General features: G+C 62.4%; 1 protein-coding gene across 1 annotated transcript; it reads right to left on the bottom strand.

Moving 5' to 3' along the window:
- Positions 1–10: 10 nt before the first annotated feature.
- CLCN7 (Cl-/H+ antiporter 7) lies at positions 11–19792 on the bottom strand. The gene is made up of 25 exons (XM_055409112.2): positions 19564–19792; positions 13328–13399; positions 10608–10679; positions 10451–10516; positions 9944–10076; positions 9615–9724; positions 9122–9202; positions 8481–8543; positions 8300–8383; positions 7713–7806; positions 7439–7503; positions 7181–7297; positions 6573–6627; positions 6251–6311; positions 5646–5784; positions 4870–4963; positions 3962–4131; positions 3040–3091; positions 2737–2864; positions 2553–2638; positions 2329–2458; positions 1731–1790; positions 1459–1635; positions 1295–1375; positions 11–1161 (listed from the first exon to the last, which is right to left on the bottom strand). The coding sequence occupies exons 1-25, from the start codon at positions 19714–19716 to the stop codon at positions 1075–1077; spliced, it is 2430 nt and encodes an 809-aa protein (XP_055265087.1). The 5' UTR covers positions 19717–19792; the 3' UTR covers positions 11–1074.
- Positions 19793–19923: the final 131 nt, after the last annotated feature.

Here is a 19923-nt window from a genome sequence, read left to right as displayed (position 1 = left end):
GACAACGGTCATCAGTACCATTCCTTTATTTCTCCCATTCAGATCCCCACACGCGGACCCCCGTGCCCCCCACAGAGGGCTTCCCCACGGAGAGCTTCCCCACCAGGAAGAAAGCCACCTTCCGAGGCCCCACCCCCTTGAAAGGGGCTGAAACAAAGCTGGAGTGCCCGCCGACCCACCACAGAGCCACCCATGGCTGCCATCAGAGTGGGCCAGGGATACCAGTCCCTGCAGAGGAAAGGCCCCCTGGGGCCTTGAGGACACAGCGTCCCAGCTCTGGGCCCGCCCGGCCTGGGAAGGGTGCGTCCCTGCTCTGGGCTCGCCGACTCATCCCAGAAGCCCCCTGCCCCTGATACTGGAAGCAGAGACCCTATAGAGTATCGCTCAGGGCCACTTGGGCTCCATGTGCTAAGAAGATCCACGTTCCCAGAGGCGTTCGCAAGGGTGTGGTGACAGAGGTGTGGCTGGACTTGGGTCCAGGCCTGCAGAAGGGTCTCAGGTCTCCCTCTGGGCCCAGACCCCAGCGCAGAGCCCACTGCACTGAGGGGGGTGAGGCCGGGGCTGCGGAGGTGAGTCTGGGAGTCCGGCTCTGGGGTCTGCGCTCCAGGGTGGTCCTGCTCCCCGAGCCCTCACCTCTGTGCCTTCAGCTTGGGTCTCTGCCCAGACCCAAAACCTGATGGCCACCAACCAAGCCAAGGCCCAAGGGCCAGGGCCAGGGGCGTCCGCTGCAGCTGCTGGCAGTTCTCAGAGCGCGGGCTTAGGAGCCAGCCCATCATGGGGCTCCAGCACTCGGACCCACCGGGTCCCTTCTCGCCAGCTGTCCCCTCGCACACACGCAGACATGCGTGCTCACGGGCTCTTGGGAAGAGAGCAGCAATTGCACAGATGCCTGAACAATCAGGAACAGGAAACTGGGTATGGGATCCCAGGGGTGAAGCTGGGGGAGGGGGCACTGAGAACAGAGTGCCCACATGTGCCACACGCTGGCCGGGCCATCCCCAACGTCTCGCAGTCACTGAATCTGCTGCCAGGGAGTGAGGCGGGGGCCCTGGGCGAGGTGCAGGCACCAGGGCCTCACGTCTGGGCCAGAGAGAGCTCCTCTAGGCCCCCCTTTCCAAGCCGGTACCTGGCCAGGTCCTTCCTGGTCACCAACCCAACCACCTGAGGGAGCAAAACCAGGTCATGAGGCCCGGAGTCGCCTCTACGGACGGCCCTGCCCTGCGTGCAGGGGATGGCACAGCCCAGGGGAGCCCTGGGGGTGGGCAGGCAGGCCAGGGGCAGCGGGCCCCCTCACCTGATTGCAGTTGTCCACCACCACCAGGTGCCGGAGGCCCAGGGCCCGGAATAGCTTGAACACCCGTGGGAGCGACGCCTCCTGCAACATGGACACGGCCTCAGCTCGCCCGCCAGCCCCGCCTCACCCGGGAGGGGACAGAGCACGATCCCCGCCAGCAGTACCTGGGGCACCGTGTAGGGTGAAGGGTTCATGAACTCGGACAGGTCCATGGTGCACTCCCGTTCGTCCTGTGACACGTGGATGGACTGGATCGGGGGGAAGCGTGGGTAGGCGTCGCGGAAGTCCTTCAGCCGCAGCCGGCGTCGCAGCAGGCCCATGCTGGAGCGCTCCACGAACACCTGCAGGAGGCGGGGTGGACGGTGGGGTGGGCATCGGGTGCTGCAGGCTCAGAGCCCAGGGTCCCACCCGGCTCCCGGGCCGCCCAACGGCCTACCTTGTGCTTGAGCAGGACGATGAGCTGCGAGCGCAGGATCAAGCCCTGGAGCCGAGCTGGCTGCACAAGAGATGCCTCGTCTGCAGGAGCCCTGGGACCCACCTGGCCGTCTGGGCCGCCAGTCTCCAGTGCCAAGACAGCTGGGGGCTCTAGCCAAGCTCCCGGGTGATGCCGGCAGCCCACGGGCACTAGTCACACCGCAAGCACTTCCCCGGGCAGGCCTGCTGGTCCCCAAACGCCCAGGAGAGGCAGCAGGACCCAGACCATGAAGTGCCGAGAGGCCATTGTTTGTGGAGGCAAGAAGCAGGCCCTGGCCCCCGGCCCAGATGCCAGAGGCAGCAGGGCTGCACATCCTGTCAGGACCCTGACACACAGCCCCGGCTCCTCGGCTGGGGTGCAGCCTGGGGTGGGACCGTAAGACACTGGGGCACTTCAGTAGCCACCAACACCGTGGGAACTGCACTCACAGGCACAGCGGCTGGAGCAGAGGATTCTACCAGAAACCCCAGCACAAGACGCCTACCTTCATGGGAGCCCGCCCCCACTCGCTGCCCTGGCCAGCGCAGGTGGTGGCCCGGCCTTCCGTGGGGCTTGGTACCTGCGTGCCGTCGGCGTCCTCCACCACGGGGAAGCCGTTGTGGTTGGACGCCGTGCTGCTCAGCACATCCACGATGACGCCCACCTTCTCCCTCCTCCGCAGGCAGGTGACCGGAGTGCTCATCACCTCCCTGGGGAGAGCCACGCCATGACCCACCACGTGGCTAACGACGCCTCCCGGGGTGTCCAGCACCCACCCAGCCTGTGGGCCTGCCTGGAGGCTACCTGGCGGTGAGTGAGTGCGAAGTGACGGGGGCCTCCCAGTGCAGGAAGGGCACGCTCTGCAGCTGGATGTGCATGTCGTACAGGCCCTGGGGAGAGTGGACGCGGCCATGCACAAGGTTGCTGGGGACCGCCCCCGTGGGCTGGCCCGTGCCGCAGCCGCCGACCCCCGGCCCCCCTGCCGCACCTCGATGAAGACGTCCCCCACGATCTTGGCGGTCATGAGCACCAGCATGATAGGGAAGCCATAGGTCACGTTGCTAGTGGCCTCCATCATGATGACTGTCAGACTCAGCGTCATCCTCACGATCCCACCTGCCCGGGGGAGGGGGAGGGGGAGACTGGGCGGGTGGGGCCCGAGCCCATGATGGGCCCCTGTGCAGCACCACCCCACCGTCCGTCCAACCCCGTGGCCTGGCCCCCAGGCAGCACCAGACAGGGGTGGGGGCCCTCCCGATCTCGGGACACCCACATGGTGGCCAGCACTCACCCAGCTGGGCAGCAGCTCCCATTAGGGCATACTTGCCAGGGTCTGCCCAGACCTGCGGGGAAGACATGGAGTGCTGGGGGGCATGGCAGCCCCGACCCAAACCCACCCAGGCTGCACTGACCACACTGCCCAGGAGTGAGTCCACGAGAGCGTCACCTGAGCTGGTGAACACGCTCACTGTGCCCGCTCAGGGACAAGTGAAGCCGAACGCCTGAGAGACGGGCATGCGCTACGCTGGGGTGGGGGGCCGGGTGTGGGCAGGAGTCCACACACAAACACCAGGGCCACACCAGCAAGCGTAGAAAGGAGTGAAAACCCAACCTGCACTATCGCACGGGTGAGCCATGAAAACACAACGCTCACGATGGCCCGCCTGCACAGACGGATCGCTGCAATAGCCAGCAGAGGCACATCCACAGAGCGGAAAGCTGACTAGGGCTGCCAGGGTTAGGGACACAAACGGGACTGCCTAAAGCAACAGCTGTCCTTCTGGGGTAACGAGAACACCCTGGAACTCAGCGGTGGTCGTGGTCAAACAGCTCTGTGACACGCTGAGGAGCTGCCCAGCCGTTTACTTCCACAAGAAAGGAGTTTACAGTATGAAAGTCACCGTTTTGAAAACCAAAACTGTGTCTGAAAGAAAACCTAGGACACACGACTCAAACCCCATGAGGAGAAGCTCACTGTACCCCTCTGATGGCTTTTTAATGTCCTGTCTGAATGACCATGATACAGCTGGAAGTCCACAGGATGAAGGCCAAGCCACCCAGGTAGGTAGGCGGGAGGCAAGCAGGAGGGAGTGCCAGGGCTGAGGCCTGAGCTCCGCCCCCCCCGGCCCCACCCCTCCAACCCTGGGCTCCTGAGCCCACCGTGCTCTCCCAGGGCATTGGGCCTGGCTGTGGCCTGGCGGACCCCCACTCACCGCGGCCCCCGTGATGTAGGACAGGGAGATGCCGAAGAGCCGGCCCCAGGCAGCCCCGATGAGCAGGGATGGAATGAAGACGCCAGCCGACACCGTGAGCCCGTAGGTCCAGCAGGCCAGGAAGAAGTAGACCAGGGTGAACAGGCCGAGCGTCATGGGGTTGTAGGAGCCTGCGGACAGGGCGCTGGCCAGGGCCTGCCACACGGACTCAACCCCGTGTGCTCCTGCCTGCCCAGTGGTCCGGCTGAGCCCCCGGTCACAGCCCACTCCCCGAGCCTCCCCATCCTCAGAGGCCTGGTGCAGGGTCTCAGGGCCCAGCCCTCGGGCACAAGCCCGGCTGCCCAGGGAGCAGGCGGCAGGGAGCAGAGGCTCTGGGCTGACACTGACAGTGGGCGACAGCCAGAGCCAAGGCAGAGGGCTCACAGACAGGCACTGGGTGGTCAGGGCGGCCGCCCTCACCCTCGGGGAACTGAGACCGCTGAACCGGAAGCAGGTCTGTGTTTGGCCTGAGCCTGTCTGTCATTAGCAACAGGGGACTGTGCAAGGCTCCAGCACCAGAGCGCGCCTCCCAGGCTGTCTTCTGACCAAGTGACCCCTGTGGGCAGCAGCCAGGAGGGAAGCCCACCATGGGAGGCAAGCCCGTCTGAACAGAGAACAGGACGGCCTCCGGGAAGAACAGCAGACAGCATGGGGAGACTGCCTGGGACCCTGGGCACTGGCTGCCAGCCGCGGGCCCTAATACGGCCAGCCTGCAGCAAGGCTGTGGGCGCTCAGCTAGAAGGCGTCAGCCAGGCCAGCCTGTGTCTGTGGGCAGCTGCAGACCAGGCCAGAGGGCCCAGACCCACACTGGGATAGGCAAACGACAGCTCAGGCAGGGCCAGTGGACAGCTCAGAGCAGGGGCACACACCTGGGGGGTCGTGGAAAAGGCTGACCACGCTCTTCTCCGGGGTGTTGAAGAAGGCTGCGGCCATCGAGTTGTACTCGCCATCAGCACAGAAGAGCTGCAAGGGACAAGAGTAGACAGGCCAGTGGGGTGCGGTGGTCCCGGGCTGGACGGCATCAGGCACAAGCACATGCAGGGGGGCCGGCTATGGCCTTGGAGAGGAGGCGGGGCCCGGGAGCTCGCGTCAGGAGCAGGCTCCTGGGCGGATGTCAGTGCCTGGCGTGTGCCAGGCCCAGCCCTCAGGCTGAGCAAGACCGCGTGCCCATGGAGGCCTTAACCCGAGTGGGGGCTCCCAGCATTGTGGCGTGTCCACTCCATGGCCCCTGCTGCGGGCCTAGACAGGCCTGTGAGTGTGTATTCGCCCCAGGCAACAGGCAAACGGCTTCCGTCTACGAAGGAGCCTGCTCTGGACGTTTCCCGTCAACAAAACCACGCCACATGTGGCCCTTCCCGTCTGGTGTCTCACGCAAAAGCATGGGAGCACGCGGCAGCGCTCAGCCCTCTCCACAGGGAGGGGACCCACCGTGTGTAAACCATCCGGCCCCTGCTTGTCGTGGGCAGGCACCGGGGCTGCGGTGAAACCTGCCTTGGTGAGCGTGGCACACGGGTCTCCCCTGCACGCCCACCACCCCACCTTGCAGACCCCATCAGCCCGCCACTCCAGGAGGCCAGGTGAGACCCAGGCCGTGAGACCCGCCCTCATCTGGGGGCTTGCCCTGCCCCGTCCCCCAGCCGCCTACCTGGAGGGGATAGGACACAGAGCTCCCCCTCAGGGGCTGACAGTCCCGGGACGAGTAGATGAGCACAAAGGCAGCCGTGGCGGTGACGGCGGCGACCAGCGTGGCCTCGACCACCTGGAGGCAGGGCCGGTGGACGTACCTGGAGTGCACAGCCGGGATCACGTGTAGGACGGCCAGCGGCCAGGGCAATGGGGCCTGCCACTCGGGAGGGCCGCCCCGGACGCCGCGCCCATCGCCCACCCCCCACCAGGCTTCTGCCTGCTCTCAGCTGCCTCCCAGAATGAGAACGAGGAGAAAGAAGGCCAAGACCCGCCTCGGCCATGAACCACAGAGGCCCCGGGGATGGCTCTCCCAGCAACACGAGCAACTCTGCCGGACTGAGTGTGCCCGGCGGACACCCCTGCAAACTGCCGAGGCTAACACGCCTCACCAGGGCTGCGCCGGATCCGTGGGCTATGCCTCCTGCCAGGCCACACGTGCCTCACCGTGCAGGGGGGTGAGGTGGGGGGTAGCACCCTGGGCACGGGGCTGCCGCATGGTGAACACAGAGCGGGACTGTTTCTAGAGATCCTGTGCGGCCACACCTCTCAAAACCGATTTCTCACCTGATTCGAAACATCGTCAGCCAGTAATTCAAGGCGTTGAACACAGCTCCGAGAACGCCCCCTGGGACGAGGAAGGAGCAAGTAGGTGTCTGGGACTCAGGGAAGGCTGCCCAGGTAGCAGGGGGGCTGGAGGGGACACCTGAGGACGGAGGGCCCCCCCACAGACTCAAGAGTGAGGAAGCTGAGGAGCTGTCCCCAGCCACGGGGAGCTCCGTCCCCCAGGGTGGGCCCCCCGCATCCCAGGACAGCCAGCAGGGGCGGGGCCACAAGCTTCTCTGGCCCCTGCAGCTGGGCTGGGCCTGGAGCCCGCGGCTGTCCTTACCCACCACGCCCATGGCGATGAAGATGGGGATCTCGTGGATCACATACACCATGGTCTACGCGGACAGAGAAGAGCAGGCATCCGTGAGCAAACCACTGGCCCCCTGCTCAGACGAGGCTGGGCGTGCCCAGGGGCCCTATACCTCCCCACAGGGCACAGACCCCAGGAGAGGAACCCCAGGCACTTGGGCAGACCAGACCGCCTGCCTCCTCATAGGGAGGCTCTGGGGGGTGGCCCAGGATTTTGCAAATGGGGAAGTGAGGGGCCACGAAAGAGGGAGAGGATGCTGGTGACCCGGCCACCAGCAGCCCATCCACGGGAAAGAGTCAGCCTCTGAGGACCTCTCGGCCTCTGGGAGCCACTGCGGGGTGGCGACCATCAGCCTCAGTGACGCTGCCCGACAGTCCGCAGACGCCTGAGCCGCCCCGAAGCACTGCTGGCTGATGGGTGCCCCACCTGCACAGCCAAGCCAGACACCCCCTCCTGGGGCAGCTCCAGCCCTAGCCCCACAGACAAGGGCTCCCCACAGCTGCTCAGGCTGAGTCTCGAGTGCACAGCCTGGCCCCCTCTGAGGAAGGCTACAGGGCGAGGGACACCGCAGCAGGCACCTCAGTGTCGAATCTTCCGAAATTGATGAGCCCAGGGCTGGACAGGTCCCACGCGTTACCATGGTAAATACTCAGGACGAAGTTCAAGGTGAAGGTGGAGATCATGGAAGCAAAGAACTGCAGGTGGAGAAATGCGTGCAGTCAGCACCAACGTGTCATGGCAGCAGGCACATGGCCAAGCCCCGGCGGGGGACGGTCGGGAGGGATCATGGGCTGAGGGCTGCCCAGCCTCAGGAGAGAGCTGTCCCCGGCACTCACGATTCTCCACGTCAGGAACTGGTTCCAGAAGGACGCACCCTCCTCCAAGCTAAACAGCACCCCGCCTGGAAGAGCAGCCACCAGCCCTGAGGTGCCCGCCCCGCCAGACAGCCCTGCACCCACAGCCACCCCCACCCCCGCCCCCAGGGCACCCGGCCCACGACAGAGGGCCATCGGGGCTCTTGGGAGGCCCGCCCCATGTCCTCAGCACAGAGTCCCCCAACACTAAGACCCTCCCTCCCCACAGTGGGGGTCGGCAGTCACCCCTCCTCACCCACAGGGGCCCCAAAGGCAGCAGACACTCCAGCTGCAGCTCCTGCCGAGACGAAATCCCGCTTCTCTGTGTCTCTGCGAAAGTACTCGAAGATCTGGGCCAGGACAAGAAAGATGCCTCAGCCCGGGCCTCCGATGGCACTTCTCTCAGACCAGGGGAGGGGGGCCCAGAGGGAGGAGAAGGGGAGGGGAGAGGGGAAAGGGACCCAAAGTGAGGAAGAGGGGAAGGAAGGGAAGGGGGAGGGGAGCGGAGGAGCTCAGCCACGGGGTCAGCTGGCAGGACTGCAGAGCAGGGTCTCGGGCAGCCTCCTTGCCCACTGACGTCCAGAGAAAACTGCCCACTCCGGCAGTGACCACACGCTGCGGTCTGGGCAGGAAGGACCAGCCCGCACACACAACCTTCCCGACCTCTCTGGGCCGCATTCCCGTGGAAGCTTCTCAGAGCTACACGCCCTTTCCACACAGACACACACCCCTGCATGGAGCACTGAGCAACCGGACGCACCATGGACCAGAGGCTGAGGCAAGGAAGCTGCAGGGGAGGCGGGCCCGGCCCGGGGTATGGCCTTGGGCACACAGGGGACTCACCTTGAAGTCCCGCTTCAGCGATGTGGACCTGCCCTGGGAGATGCCCGCGGCGATCACTGAGCCCGAGTGGATCATCGGCCCCTCCTGGAAGGCATGGACGGCGTGCTCTGGAGGTCAGCCCGCCGCCACGGCCCCGGGGCAGGGGCAGGGGGTGCAGGCTGGGGCAGCCGTGTTCCGTTACCTTCCCCACAGCCAGTCCCCCCACCACCGACAGGATCACGCCGGACACTTTGATCACCAGGGTCTGGAACACAAGGGAAAAGATGTCAGATCTGATTACAGGCCACACGTGGTCAAGAACCCAAGCAACAAACTGCACACAGAGAGGAACCTCATCGTGACCCCCAGCAGGCAGGAGGCTGAAGGGGGCCAGGGCCCAGGCAGGCATCCAGGGACTGGGGGCTGGCGGCCGGCGTTCCTCTGCTGTCCATCTCCTCAGACCTTCCGTCTGGGGCACTCACGTCCACACAGGAGACATGCACAGCAGCTGTCGCTCTGTCCTCAGGCTTTGCTTCCTGCTCCCATGAGGGACCAGACTCCCCACTCCCTGGAGCACCCCGTCCCCAGAAAGGGCAGGAGAGACGCCACCAGCAAACCCCCAGCCCAGGTCCACCAACCACCCCCTGGAAATGCCCAGGAGTCATTGTCCAAAGAAAACTCCCACACACCCGCCAGCACGTCCACACAGAGGCACATCAACAGCAGATAGCATGGGTCTGGGCAAATTTTGGAGGTGAACGTGGGTAAATAGAACACTCCTAAGTCAGCAAGGATGCATCCTGGGCTGAGCCCTGAGCCCCCAGGGCCCGCCTCACACCTCACCTTGAGCCTGACCACGTGGGGGATCTTCACCCCGTTGAGGAAGCACTTGATCTGGGGGATCCCACTGCCAGCAGCGACCGGCTGGAAGGAGAGGCAGCACTGAGCCCGCAAGCTGGGTGAGCCACCGCCACTGCCATAGGCCCAAAAGACGCGCCTGGTGGGGCCCGGGCTGCTGGGGGAGGAGGCTGCTCGCCTCTCCCACCCCCATGCAGAGTGACCACCGAGGGGAGCAAACGCCACGGGCGTGGGGGGCCACTGGCAGGCAGGAGTTCGTTCCCAGGACAGGAGGCCTGCTGAGGGGCCTGCGCTCTTGCCCGCCCAGGGGACCCTGCACTGCGCCCAGATGCTTTCGGACACGGCCCCCTCCTCCTCCCAACATCCCCACAGGGAGGAGAGAAGGGGCACGGGGAGGAAGAGGGTCCCGGGGCACGTGAGCCCTCGGTGGGGCCCTCCACCGGCAGATCTGCGGGGCTGGGCCGGTGGGGCCGCCTACCTCTGCGAAGGCAACAATGGCAGAGCCGAGGAGCACGAAGGCAGCATTGAGCGCAGCCCAGAGCAGGAGGGAGAAGGACAGCCCGCCACGCTCCGTGAATCTATCGATGTCTGTGACTGTCAAGGGCCACGTGCTGGGGGATCACAGGGCGCCGCTCCCCAGGGGGCTGCGCTCTGAGCTCCGAGGCACTTAATGGGCATCTCGGGGTCACCGCACTGCCCCACCCTCAGACACGCAGCCCTGCCCAGTCATGCTCCCCAACCCACAGAACATGGCGGGGGCCCCTCCCGCGGGTCCACTGGCTTCCAGTGACCATGGACAAAGGATACTGTCCTTGACGAGCCTGTACTTGAGGCCGGCCAGCTTCTCCACCACGATGTCAATGAAGCAGGCCACGAGGCCTGTGAGGATGCCCACCATGGCGCAGATGACCCAGCGCTTGATCTCCACCGTCCGGAAGGCCTGTGGGCCGTCACAGGCAGGTGTGGCCGTCAGGGGCCGCTCTGTGACCTCCACTGTGCACAGGCTCACCCTGCGGGCCCCCAGACCCAGAAGAGCAGCCCCACCAGGGTCTCAGAGGCCACAGAGCCCTGAGGGACGTAACTGGATGGTGATGTTCTGGCCACCACTCGAGAACAGCCTCCTCAGAGGTGACAACGTGACCCTGGCATGGGTACCTGAGCCCGGCCACGGGCAGCGCTCACCCCAGAACACCAGGTGGGGCCAGGGCAGGGAAGAGATGGAGGGAGGAGGTGGGGTCTCGCACAGACGGACGGACGAACACATACACACAGATGCAGACAGACACACACAGACACTCCCCCACCCCGGCTCACCGTATGGTTGATACGCCGCTCCTCCTCCAGGAACAGTTGGTTCTCGCTGTTGTCGTAGTCCAGGCTCTGCGGACCGGGCGGCAGATAGTGGTGAGCGACCGTGGCCCGCGGGTGCAGGGCGGCCACACTGGGGGAGGGCGGGGCACGGGGGGCCCACCTCGTACTTGAGCGACAGCAGCTTCTCATTGTGCGGGATCTCCCTGGGGAAGGGGTGAGGAGGGTCCATGTCCTGCGGGGAAGAGACAGAACCTGGCAAACCAGCAGCGTTGGGACGCAGCGACACGAGGAAGGGGCCGTGCCTGCGCACCCCACTGGGCAGTGATTCTGAGCCCAAAGCCAGGCCAGGCAAGTGGCTGGACGTGGAGACTGAGAACCTCGACAGGAGGCAGGCAGTCAGGTCCCGTGAGACCTGCCAGGCAGGTTCCAGGAACCAAGGTGGCCTGGTCCCGAAAAGCAAGATGGAAGATGTCTGTGGCGCGATGGGACACCCGCTGTGGGTGCGCGTCCATGTTCCGGCTCCGGCCCCGGACGCCTGGCTTCTCTGAGCGATGAGCGAGTCTGGGCTGAGAGAGGGCCGGGCTGGGACTAGAAGACCACCGCAGGACCAGTGGGCTGGAAACGCAGCTGATCTCCAACGGGCAGAGCTCAACCAGTCCTGCCCACGTGATGGACCTCCACTCAAAGCCCACACGGAGGGGTGAGGGGGCTCCCAGGGAGGGTGTGGGGTTCTGCACCCCTTCCCACACCTTTCCTGCGCATCTCCCCCATCTGGCTGTTCCCGAGTTGTGTCCTTTGTGGTAAACAGTAACATAAGCAAAATGCTCCCCTGAGTTCTGCGAGTCATTCTGGCAAGTTATGGAACCAAGGAGGGGGTCGTGGGAACCCTGATTTACACTGGTCAGTGGAAGCACAGGTGACGACCTGGACTGGTGTGGGAGGGGGTTGTTTCATGGGACTGAGCCCCTCAGCCTGTGGGTCTGTGATGCAGTCAGGGTCAGAAGGAACTGACCTGCAGGACACTCAGGGGCTGTCTGGACAATCAGAAGGTGACTTAGTGTAAAAGTAAAAACAGTTCAATACTGTTTCAATAAAGGACCAAATCCACACAGGACACCTCAACAGACAGAAAAAGCATCTGACAGACTCAGCAGAGAATTCGGGGACCACCCCGACTCATCAAGGTGCCTGTGAAGACCCACACGCGACAGCGCGCTCAGGAATGAGAGACTGAGGCGCCTCCTCTGAGACCAGGACAGATGAGGATGCCTGCCCGGGCGCCGCTGCTCAGCTCGGTCCTGGAGGCCCTGCCAGGGCAACCAGGCACGAGAGAAAGGGAAAGGCACTCAGGCCAGGGAGGAAGAAGTGAAACTCTGCTTTGCAGATGACACGGTCTGATATGTACAAAATCCCAAAAAGTACTCTAAAAAAACATACTTCCCTGTTCCTGCAATGAACAATCCAACAAGAAATTAAAAAAACAACTCCATTTACCACAGCATAAATAATAAAACTCTACAAAATCACTCATTCCTAGAAAGCACTAAACAAAGGAAGCGAAGATCTGTACGCTAGGAACTATAATACAGTGCTTAAAAACCAAAAATAGAAGACCTAAACAAATGAGAAGCTATGCTGAGCTTGTGGATCAGAAGACTGGATGTTAAGAGTAGATGCCACCTCTGTCTAAACTCCAGCTGGAGCTTCTGAAGAAACTGATAAGCTGAGCCTGAACCCCACATGGAAACACAGATGGGATCTTGAACAGCCAAAACCCCTTTCAGGAAATGAACAAAGTGGGATGACTCAAACTTCCTATTTCTGAAACTTCCTACAAAGCTACAGGCATCAGGGGAGTGTCGCCTGGGAATACGGACAGGCTGAGAGCTCAGAAACAAACCCATCACAGCAACTGACCTTCAACGATGGTGCCAAGACAACTCAACAGGGAAAGCGCTATCTTTTCAGAAAATGGTGCTGGGAAAACTGGGCACCCACGTTTAGATAAGCTGGACCCTTATCTTACGTCATGTACAAAACTAGGGGAAAGTGGATCAAAGAGCTAAACTGTAGAACACGAAAGACAGGAGTAAATGCTTATGACCTTGGCCTGGGCGGTGGTTTCTTACCTAACACCCAAAGCACAAGCAACAAAAAGCAGACCAAATGGACTCTGTCAGAAAGAGCAGTGTTTGCGCTTCAAAGGACACCAGGAGAAAGTGAGGAGACCAGTGACGGGCCAGGAGGGGATTTCTGCAGACCCTGCAACTGACGCGCGGTGCGTGTCTGGAGTGTACAAAGACGTCTCAGAGCTCAACCACAAAAACACAAACAACCTGGACAAGAAGCGTGACAGGGCCCGAAGCTCTCCAAAAGACACGAAGACGCGAAGGCTGTGCGGCGCCAGCAGCCTCAGGGGAATGCAGGCTGACTCCCAAGGAGGGGGTCAACCACCCATCTGGGGGAGGGGTCTCGGGAAAATGCTAGAAACTGCTGGACACTTCAACCCCCGAAACAGGGGCAGGAGAAGGGAAGCCACCCAGGTCCAAGGGCCCAGCACCCTTAGATGCCCTCCCACAGGCCACCACGGGCCCCACACCTGCCCCCCCTGGGCCGCACACAGCAGCTTGCTCCTGACGTGTGTGCCCCCGCCTGCGCTCATCATCTCAGCCTCGGGGACGGGGTCCCGCAGGGCAGGCTCCTCTGGTGGCTCCCGTGTGCACGGCCCTGTCCCCATGCTCTGCATGGCACTGCCACCTCCTGCCATCCTCCTGTTTGGCATTCTCTGTCCGCCCTCTGCCAGGCTGCGGCTCCACAAAGTTGGCCTGGCTGTCTGGAGCGGGGCGGGGAAGGGGCCTGGTCGAGCAGGATCCCACTCACAGGGTCCAGAAGCTCATCGTCCAGCTCCACGCTGCTCAACTGTCCAATCCGAAAGAATGCCGAGTGTGGTGACTGGAAGTAGAAGAGAACCACAGGCCGCTCAGCTGCAGGCCGAGTTGCACTGGCAGAACCCGCCCCGGCCCCCCAGCCCTGGCGTCCCGGCCTCCTCGGGGGAGCACAGACCCACATCTGTGTGTGGGAGACGCCAGTGGGGCCGGCGCTGCCCCCAGGCCCGGCCCGGGACCCACAGCCTGTCCCATCCCTGGGGTCCTCCTGGGTCCCCCTCTCCTGTTCTGAGAAACCCAGGGGATCGAGTCCCTCCTCCAGAAGCCCTTCACCCTGCACCCCCCCGCCACCCACAGAGGCCCCGTCTCTGTCCCCCCATCACAACACGAGCCGCTCCACCAGATGGGCCCGTCACAGGCCTCCCGACCACCACCCCCACCCAGACACGTGGTCAGAGGCACGTCCTTTCTGGGGCAGGGCACTCTGAAGCAAGGCATGCTCCTGGGCCCAGGACGGGTCAATCACAGAGGACAGTCACCCTGGCATGTGCCCACCCTCATGCCCAGCGCCAGGCACGGCACACGCGAAGACCAAGACACAAAGCGCAGCCCGCCCACAGGCGCAGCCCTGGGAAACGAGCCCTGCAGGACAGGGGACACAGCGTGAAAGTACGGCCGGCCTCCCCACAGGCCTGGGCGCCCTGCCTCTCCTCGGCAAAAACCACGAACCACCACAGGAACAAGGACTGCGCGCCTGCCACGCGGAAGCCCAGAGCACACGGGGACTCCAGCAGGAAGGCGTGGATGCAGCAGCACGCCCAGCCGCCAGCAGTGCTAAACCCAGGCTGAGACCACAGCTGCAGAGGCTGCAGCAGAGAAACGTTCTCTCAGCTCCTTGGACACAAGTGCCAGCAGGGAGCACGCCCGCGCAGGGTCGGGGAGGACAGCCCTGCCCGCTCCCGCCTCTGGTGGTGCAGCAACCCCTCGGCTGTGGTCCATCACTCCAACTTCTGCTCCACTACCACCAGCCTCCTGTGTACTCGTGGACAGGTATGCACACGCAGGTGTGCATGCATGCAAGTGCGGGCATGTGTGCACACGTGTGTTGTGTGGGTCCCCCTCTCCTATGAGGACACCAGCCTGACCACACTGGGACCTGACCTCAGCTGCCGAGGTCCCACACAGGCTCCAGGCTGCGGGACCCCCCAGGGGCACTGCTCCCCCATGACAGGTACCCTGTCAGGTGTGCTCACGAGCCCACCGTCCTCCTCCAGCTGCTTTCCTCCAAGTGTAAATGGCAAACGTCAGTACAATGAGAGTAAGCAGAGAAACACAACCGCTTCCTTTTCTAAAAACAATTGACAATACCCTCAAAACTGATGACCCTGATGAGAAAGGCAGGAAGGCCTGGCCTGCTGGACCAGAAAGGACCCGACTTCACAGGCGGGGCCCGAGTTGGCTGCAGCCTGTGCTCCCCACACAGACACATGTCACCGGAGGGTGTGCCAGCTACCAGCCCGCCAGCAGAGCACACAGTGGAGACTTCTCCATTGAGGAGATGGGGTGCAGAGACAGGCAGAGCTGAAAGTCGGGTTCTGAAAGCAACAGGAAAGACCCAGCTGCCCTCCGACTCAACAAGAGGAGCCGCGGAACCGTTAGGCAGAGGCGGCATGCGTGTCTCAGTGCCACTGACGGAGTGCACCGCCAGTCGCTCCCGCTGAGCCGTCGGCCCACAGAGCAGCTCCCCTGCCAGCTCAACAGCCCGAGGGCCAGGCTGCAACCGTGTGGCCTGGGGAGAGGCAGGCAGCACGGCCCCGGAGGCGTGGACTCCCCCACTGGGAGCTGCCTGGCGAGCACACGAGGGCAGCAAGGAGCTGCAGCCAGACCCGGACACGGACTCCTGTGGTGACAGAGCCCTGGCTGCGGCTCCCTGCCGCACCCCCTGCAGTGCCCTCGTGTGTTCATCATCTCTTTCCCGAACTCTATGGGCATCTCACAAACGAATGGCCTTTTGTGATGAAAACGCCACTTACTGGCTATATGTGGACTTGCCCCCTCTCTTTTCTTACACCCAAGCTACTTGCTAGTACTTCCCCACACTGCTGAAGCACACGACAGCCCGGATGAAGCCACCATGCTTCCGAAAGGACGGCAAGGTTTCACTCCATGTGGCTCCCCTGAGCCGACACGCTTGGAACGCCAGTCCTGAGGGACAGCATGCAGGGGGTGGGCACTGATGGGTGTGCCACACGGGACAGCAGGGCGCTGAGCACACACACTGTGACAACGTCAGCGCCCAGTTTCGGCATGGACTGCCCTGGCATAAGACAGAAGCTCCTCGGGAGACGGAGTGCAGTACATAGGCCTCTTGTACTGTCTTTTCAACTTCCTGTAAATCCACAATTAACTAAAAATTTACATGCAGATGAGACTACATCAAAGTGAACTTCTGCGCATCAAAGGAAATGATGAACAGAGCGAGAAGAAACTAATCCTACAGAATGGAACTCCTGCAGCCCGACAGCAACGAACGAGTTGACTGAAAAGACCAGCCACGGGGCTTGGGGTGTGAAGATCAAAACCACAGTGCGATACACCTCACACCCGTGAGGACGGCCAGGGTCAAAATGTAAAGAAACAAGCGCTGGTGAGGACGTGCCGGAACCAGAGCCCTTGTGCGATGTTGCTGGGAGCGTAAAACGGAGCAGCTGCCATGGAAAACAGGACAGCCGTTCCTCAAAAAATTAACAATAGAATTACCTTATGATCCGGGAATTCCACCTCTGGGTACAGGCCCAAATGACCAGCAAACGGGGTCTCAAAGAGGCGTTTGTACACCCACACTCACGGCAGCATCGTCTACAGTAGCCAAGGGGCAGAAGCACCCCAGCCACCCACTGGAAGACGCGTGCATAAGCCTAACGTCCATTCCCACAGTGCAGCGCCATCCCGCCTTAGAAAGGAGGAAACCCCATCACGTGCTCCAACAGGCACAGACCTGGAGGCACCGAGAGAAAGAAGCCAGTCACAAAACAACAAACGCTGGATGACACCGCTGCTCTGAGACGTCACAGGCAGACAGCAGACCAGCCTTTGCCAGGGGCCAGGGGCGGGCTGGGGAGTCGGGGTTCACAGGCGACAGAGGTCCAGTCTAGGAGGACGAGAAGTCCTGGAGGTGCTGCTGCTGACGTGCACTTAGTGCTGCCGACTGTATGTGCTTCGTCACGGTTAAGGTGGTAAACTGTGCTGTGCAGTTTCAGCATCATTTAAACAAACAGCAAACAGTTTACTGACTGCGCACCACTGCCCTCTGCTTTCTAGTCAGCCCGAAGCCCTCCCTCCCCCCGCCCCAAGCACTGAGGACACACACAGGGCCTCTGCCACCAGGGGCTTACAGTCAGAAAAACCAGGCTGCCCATAAAGTCAGCGTAAACCGTGAGGAAGGCTTTTGAGGGTGATGCCAGGGCCCGAGGGAGAGGCCAGGGTCCAACGGCGCCAGGGGAGGCGGCATCAGCTGAGAGCTGACGGAAGACGGTGGGCGATAGGGACAGCTCCGCTGTGGCCTCGATGTCCGAGCACGGCCACCTCTGCCCAGGGGGCCTCCCGGACGCCCTGACCAGCTCTGGGCCCACCTTGTCTTCACCCCTCCTACATGGTTCGGCTGTACCCACGTCCTCTGCCTCCCAGACTCTGGGCCACCCACACCAGCCCTGGGCAGGGGCTACTGCAGGCCTGGGGGAGACAGGGGACAGAGGGAGCCCTCGGGAAGGGCGCCGGGGTGGCTGGCCTGCACCCTGTGACGTGGGGCCAGGGCAGCTGCAAGGGGAGGAGGACAGCACGTGGACATTGAGGCAGAGGGACTTCCCGCCGACGCTCACCCCAGCCCGGAGCTGCTGCCGGCTCAGGCTTCCCTCTGAGTCCTCAGAAGCCTCCACTTCCTGCTGCCCACCCTCTGCCCACACACATGACTGTGACTCGTTGGCTGACGCCACCTCCCCTGCCCCAGGGGTGGACAGGCAGCAACTTGTCTTCACCCCACACTCGGGCATGACGGGCCAAGGACCAGAGATAGAGAAGAGCAGCTCCGAATGGCCTGGTTCCTGACAGATGGGGTTAAGCTCAGGGTCCCACAACCCATCCTGCCCAGGACGGCCCAGAGAAGCCACCCCACAATGCCTGGCAGGTTCCCATGCCGGTGCACCAGACTCCAGTTGGGGACGCCCTGCAGTAAACCCCACGGCACTGGGCTGTCACTTCAGTTCAGACGGCCCTGTTCCAAGAGCAGCTTCCAAGTGTGCTGCAGTGAACTCAGCCTGCCGGTCCAGAACCGCCCCTCCTGCAAGATGGCTGGCCTTGAGGGGCTGAGTCAGCGGCAGGGGAGTCGCACCAGGAACGGCAACCCAAAGACCACCAGAGCCGAACTGCTGTTTCTAACATCCCTGGGAGTGACCAGTGTTGACCACCTCATGACGGGCAGCTAGGGGCTGGACATGGGTGATTCTCCTTGCCAGCAAGGAGCCTGCGCATTTGCCTCTGCTGGTGCAGGACAAAGCTCCTGCATCAATGCCTCTGGTGACCCCTGGCCCCTCCATCTGCCCACCCCAGGCCGTCTGAGCATCCTTCAAGGCTGGAGTCTCCAGCTTCCTGAGGATTCTCCACGAGATAAAGACAACTGGAAGCCCGCAGCTATCCCCTGTGGGTCCACCCTGGCTCCTTCCCCGGCCCCACCACTCACTCCAACTTGCTTCCCAAATGCACTCTCCCTTTACCTCTCCCCTCTGTTTACCAGCCCAAGGATCATGCATGCTTCAAGACTGGACCCAAGGTGACCTCTCCTGCCCTTGGGGCCCCTCACGCAGTCCTCCCAGAGCACTGGGCCTGTTCTTCCTGAAGTTGGAGCCAGTGGCAAGGGAACTGCACTGTTCACCTCTGTGTGCAGCTGGGGCACATGGCAGATGCACCACACGTTATTTTCAAATTGCTTAGGAACAGCTGATCACTTATCATTAAAACAAATGAAAAAAAAAAAGCCTCTAAAGGTTTTTTACAGGGGAATGAGTTTCAAGGGAAGAGTCAACAGGTTCTTAAGAAAAAAAAAGAAAAGCCAACTCCTGTGTCTAGGCTGTCTAAGGAGAACTGAGAAACCCCAGCACACTGAGTCCTGAAATAAACTCCAATTCCATCTGGAAGCTTTCAATCACTTTCCCTGTCAGCCCTTAGGGCCAGTTTCTTATTTGTAGTTTGTAGACTTCAGATCACTTTCTTTTAAAGAAGAGAAAAGAAACATTTTCAGAAAAAAATAACAAAGCAGCCCTGTCTCCTAGCAGATCAAAAAACCACTGCAAGTCAGCCCCTTTAGGTCACTTCTCACGTGGACAGACAGTGCTTGAGCTTAAGACCTCACTCATGGAGCAGACTGTGACCCTCACTGTCCGACACATCTCTGAGGGGCTGGGGGAACCTAAAAATAAATTCTAGGGGAACAGCCCCATGCTTGCATCCTTCCTCATTATACACCACACAAGGGTGTAAAGGACCCATCTAGGACACAGTGAGAAAAAAGAAAGAGGAAGAAAAGTCACAAAACAGAGTAAGGCCACGCAATCAACTCAAAATTAACACAACATACAGGAACTGTCTTGAGTGACACAAACTTCTGTGCTGACTCGCAGGGCACATTTCGACCACTCGGACTATCTTCCTGCATCTGGCTGCGCTTGCATTCCAATGAACAGCAGCGCGAAAACCGAACGCACGTCCCTGTCATTCTTAAGATCGCCCTGAAACCGCTGCGTCTGAAGGGGCCCGGCCGAGTCCCCAAGGTATTCCCACTGCAAAAGCAAACTCCGCGACCTAAGCTCTTGAAACGTCCTTCCTAGCGGATCAAAAACGACCCGGTAAAAATAGTACCTCGTATTTAAAAAAACAAAAATAAAAAGTAATGGGTGACCTGAGCAGCAGACCACCTGCCTTCTCTTTACAACCGCAGTGGACCAACCAGGGAGAAGACAGCTTCGCGCTGCCGGGACTCGACCGCAGCGGCCGGGCTCCACCGGGGACGAGGGGCCGGTCCTGCGATCCCGCGAGTCCAGAACCGCGGGGCCCGGCTTCCGAGCCCGCCCTGAGGTGCGCCCGGCGGTCCGAGCAGGACTCGCCGCGTCCCCGGCCCCCGGCCCCCGGCCCCCGCGAGCGCGGCGCGGACCCGGCCCGGCCCGCCTGCCCCCGGCTCACCGCGCGGGCGGCCGCGGGCCCGGCCCCGTTCAGCAGCGGCGCCGCCTCCCCGGCCGGCGCCCCGGGCCGCGGCGCCCTCCGCAGCAGCGGCGCCGCCTCGTCGTCGTCCAGGTCGCGGCCAGACCACGACACCTTCTTGGAGACGTTGGCCATGTCCCGCCGCGGTGGACCGGCGGCCGGCGCCACGGCCGTGTTTGTTCTCGTGACTCGCGCCGCCGCCACGTGACGGCCGTCCTGATCACGTGGCCCCGCCGGCGCCCACGTGACCCGCCGGCGTCGCGGGGCGCGCGCGGCCTTCTGGGAGCTGCAGTCCCGCCGGCCCCGGCCTGGTGGAGAGCGAGCCGGCTCCAGGGCGAGTCC

This window comes from Moschus berezovskii, chromosome 27, assembly GCF_049115385.1.
Source record: "Moschus berezovskii isolate FMDL1 chromosome 27, NW_MosBer_1.0, whole genome shotgun sequence".
Taxonomy (NCBI): Eukaryota; Metazoa; Chordata; class Mammalia; order Artiodactyla; family Moschidae; genus Moschus; species Moschus berezovskii.
Note: the sequence above shows the minus strand (reverse complement) of the source record. Positions and strands in the feature narration are given on the sequence as shown.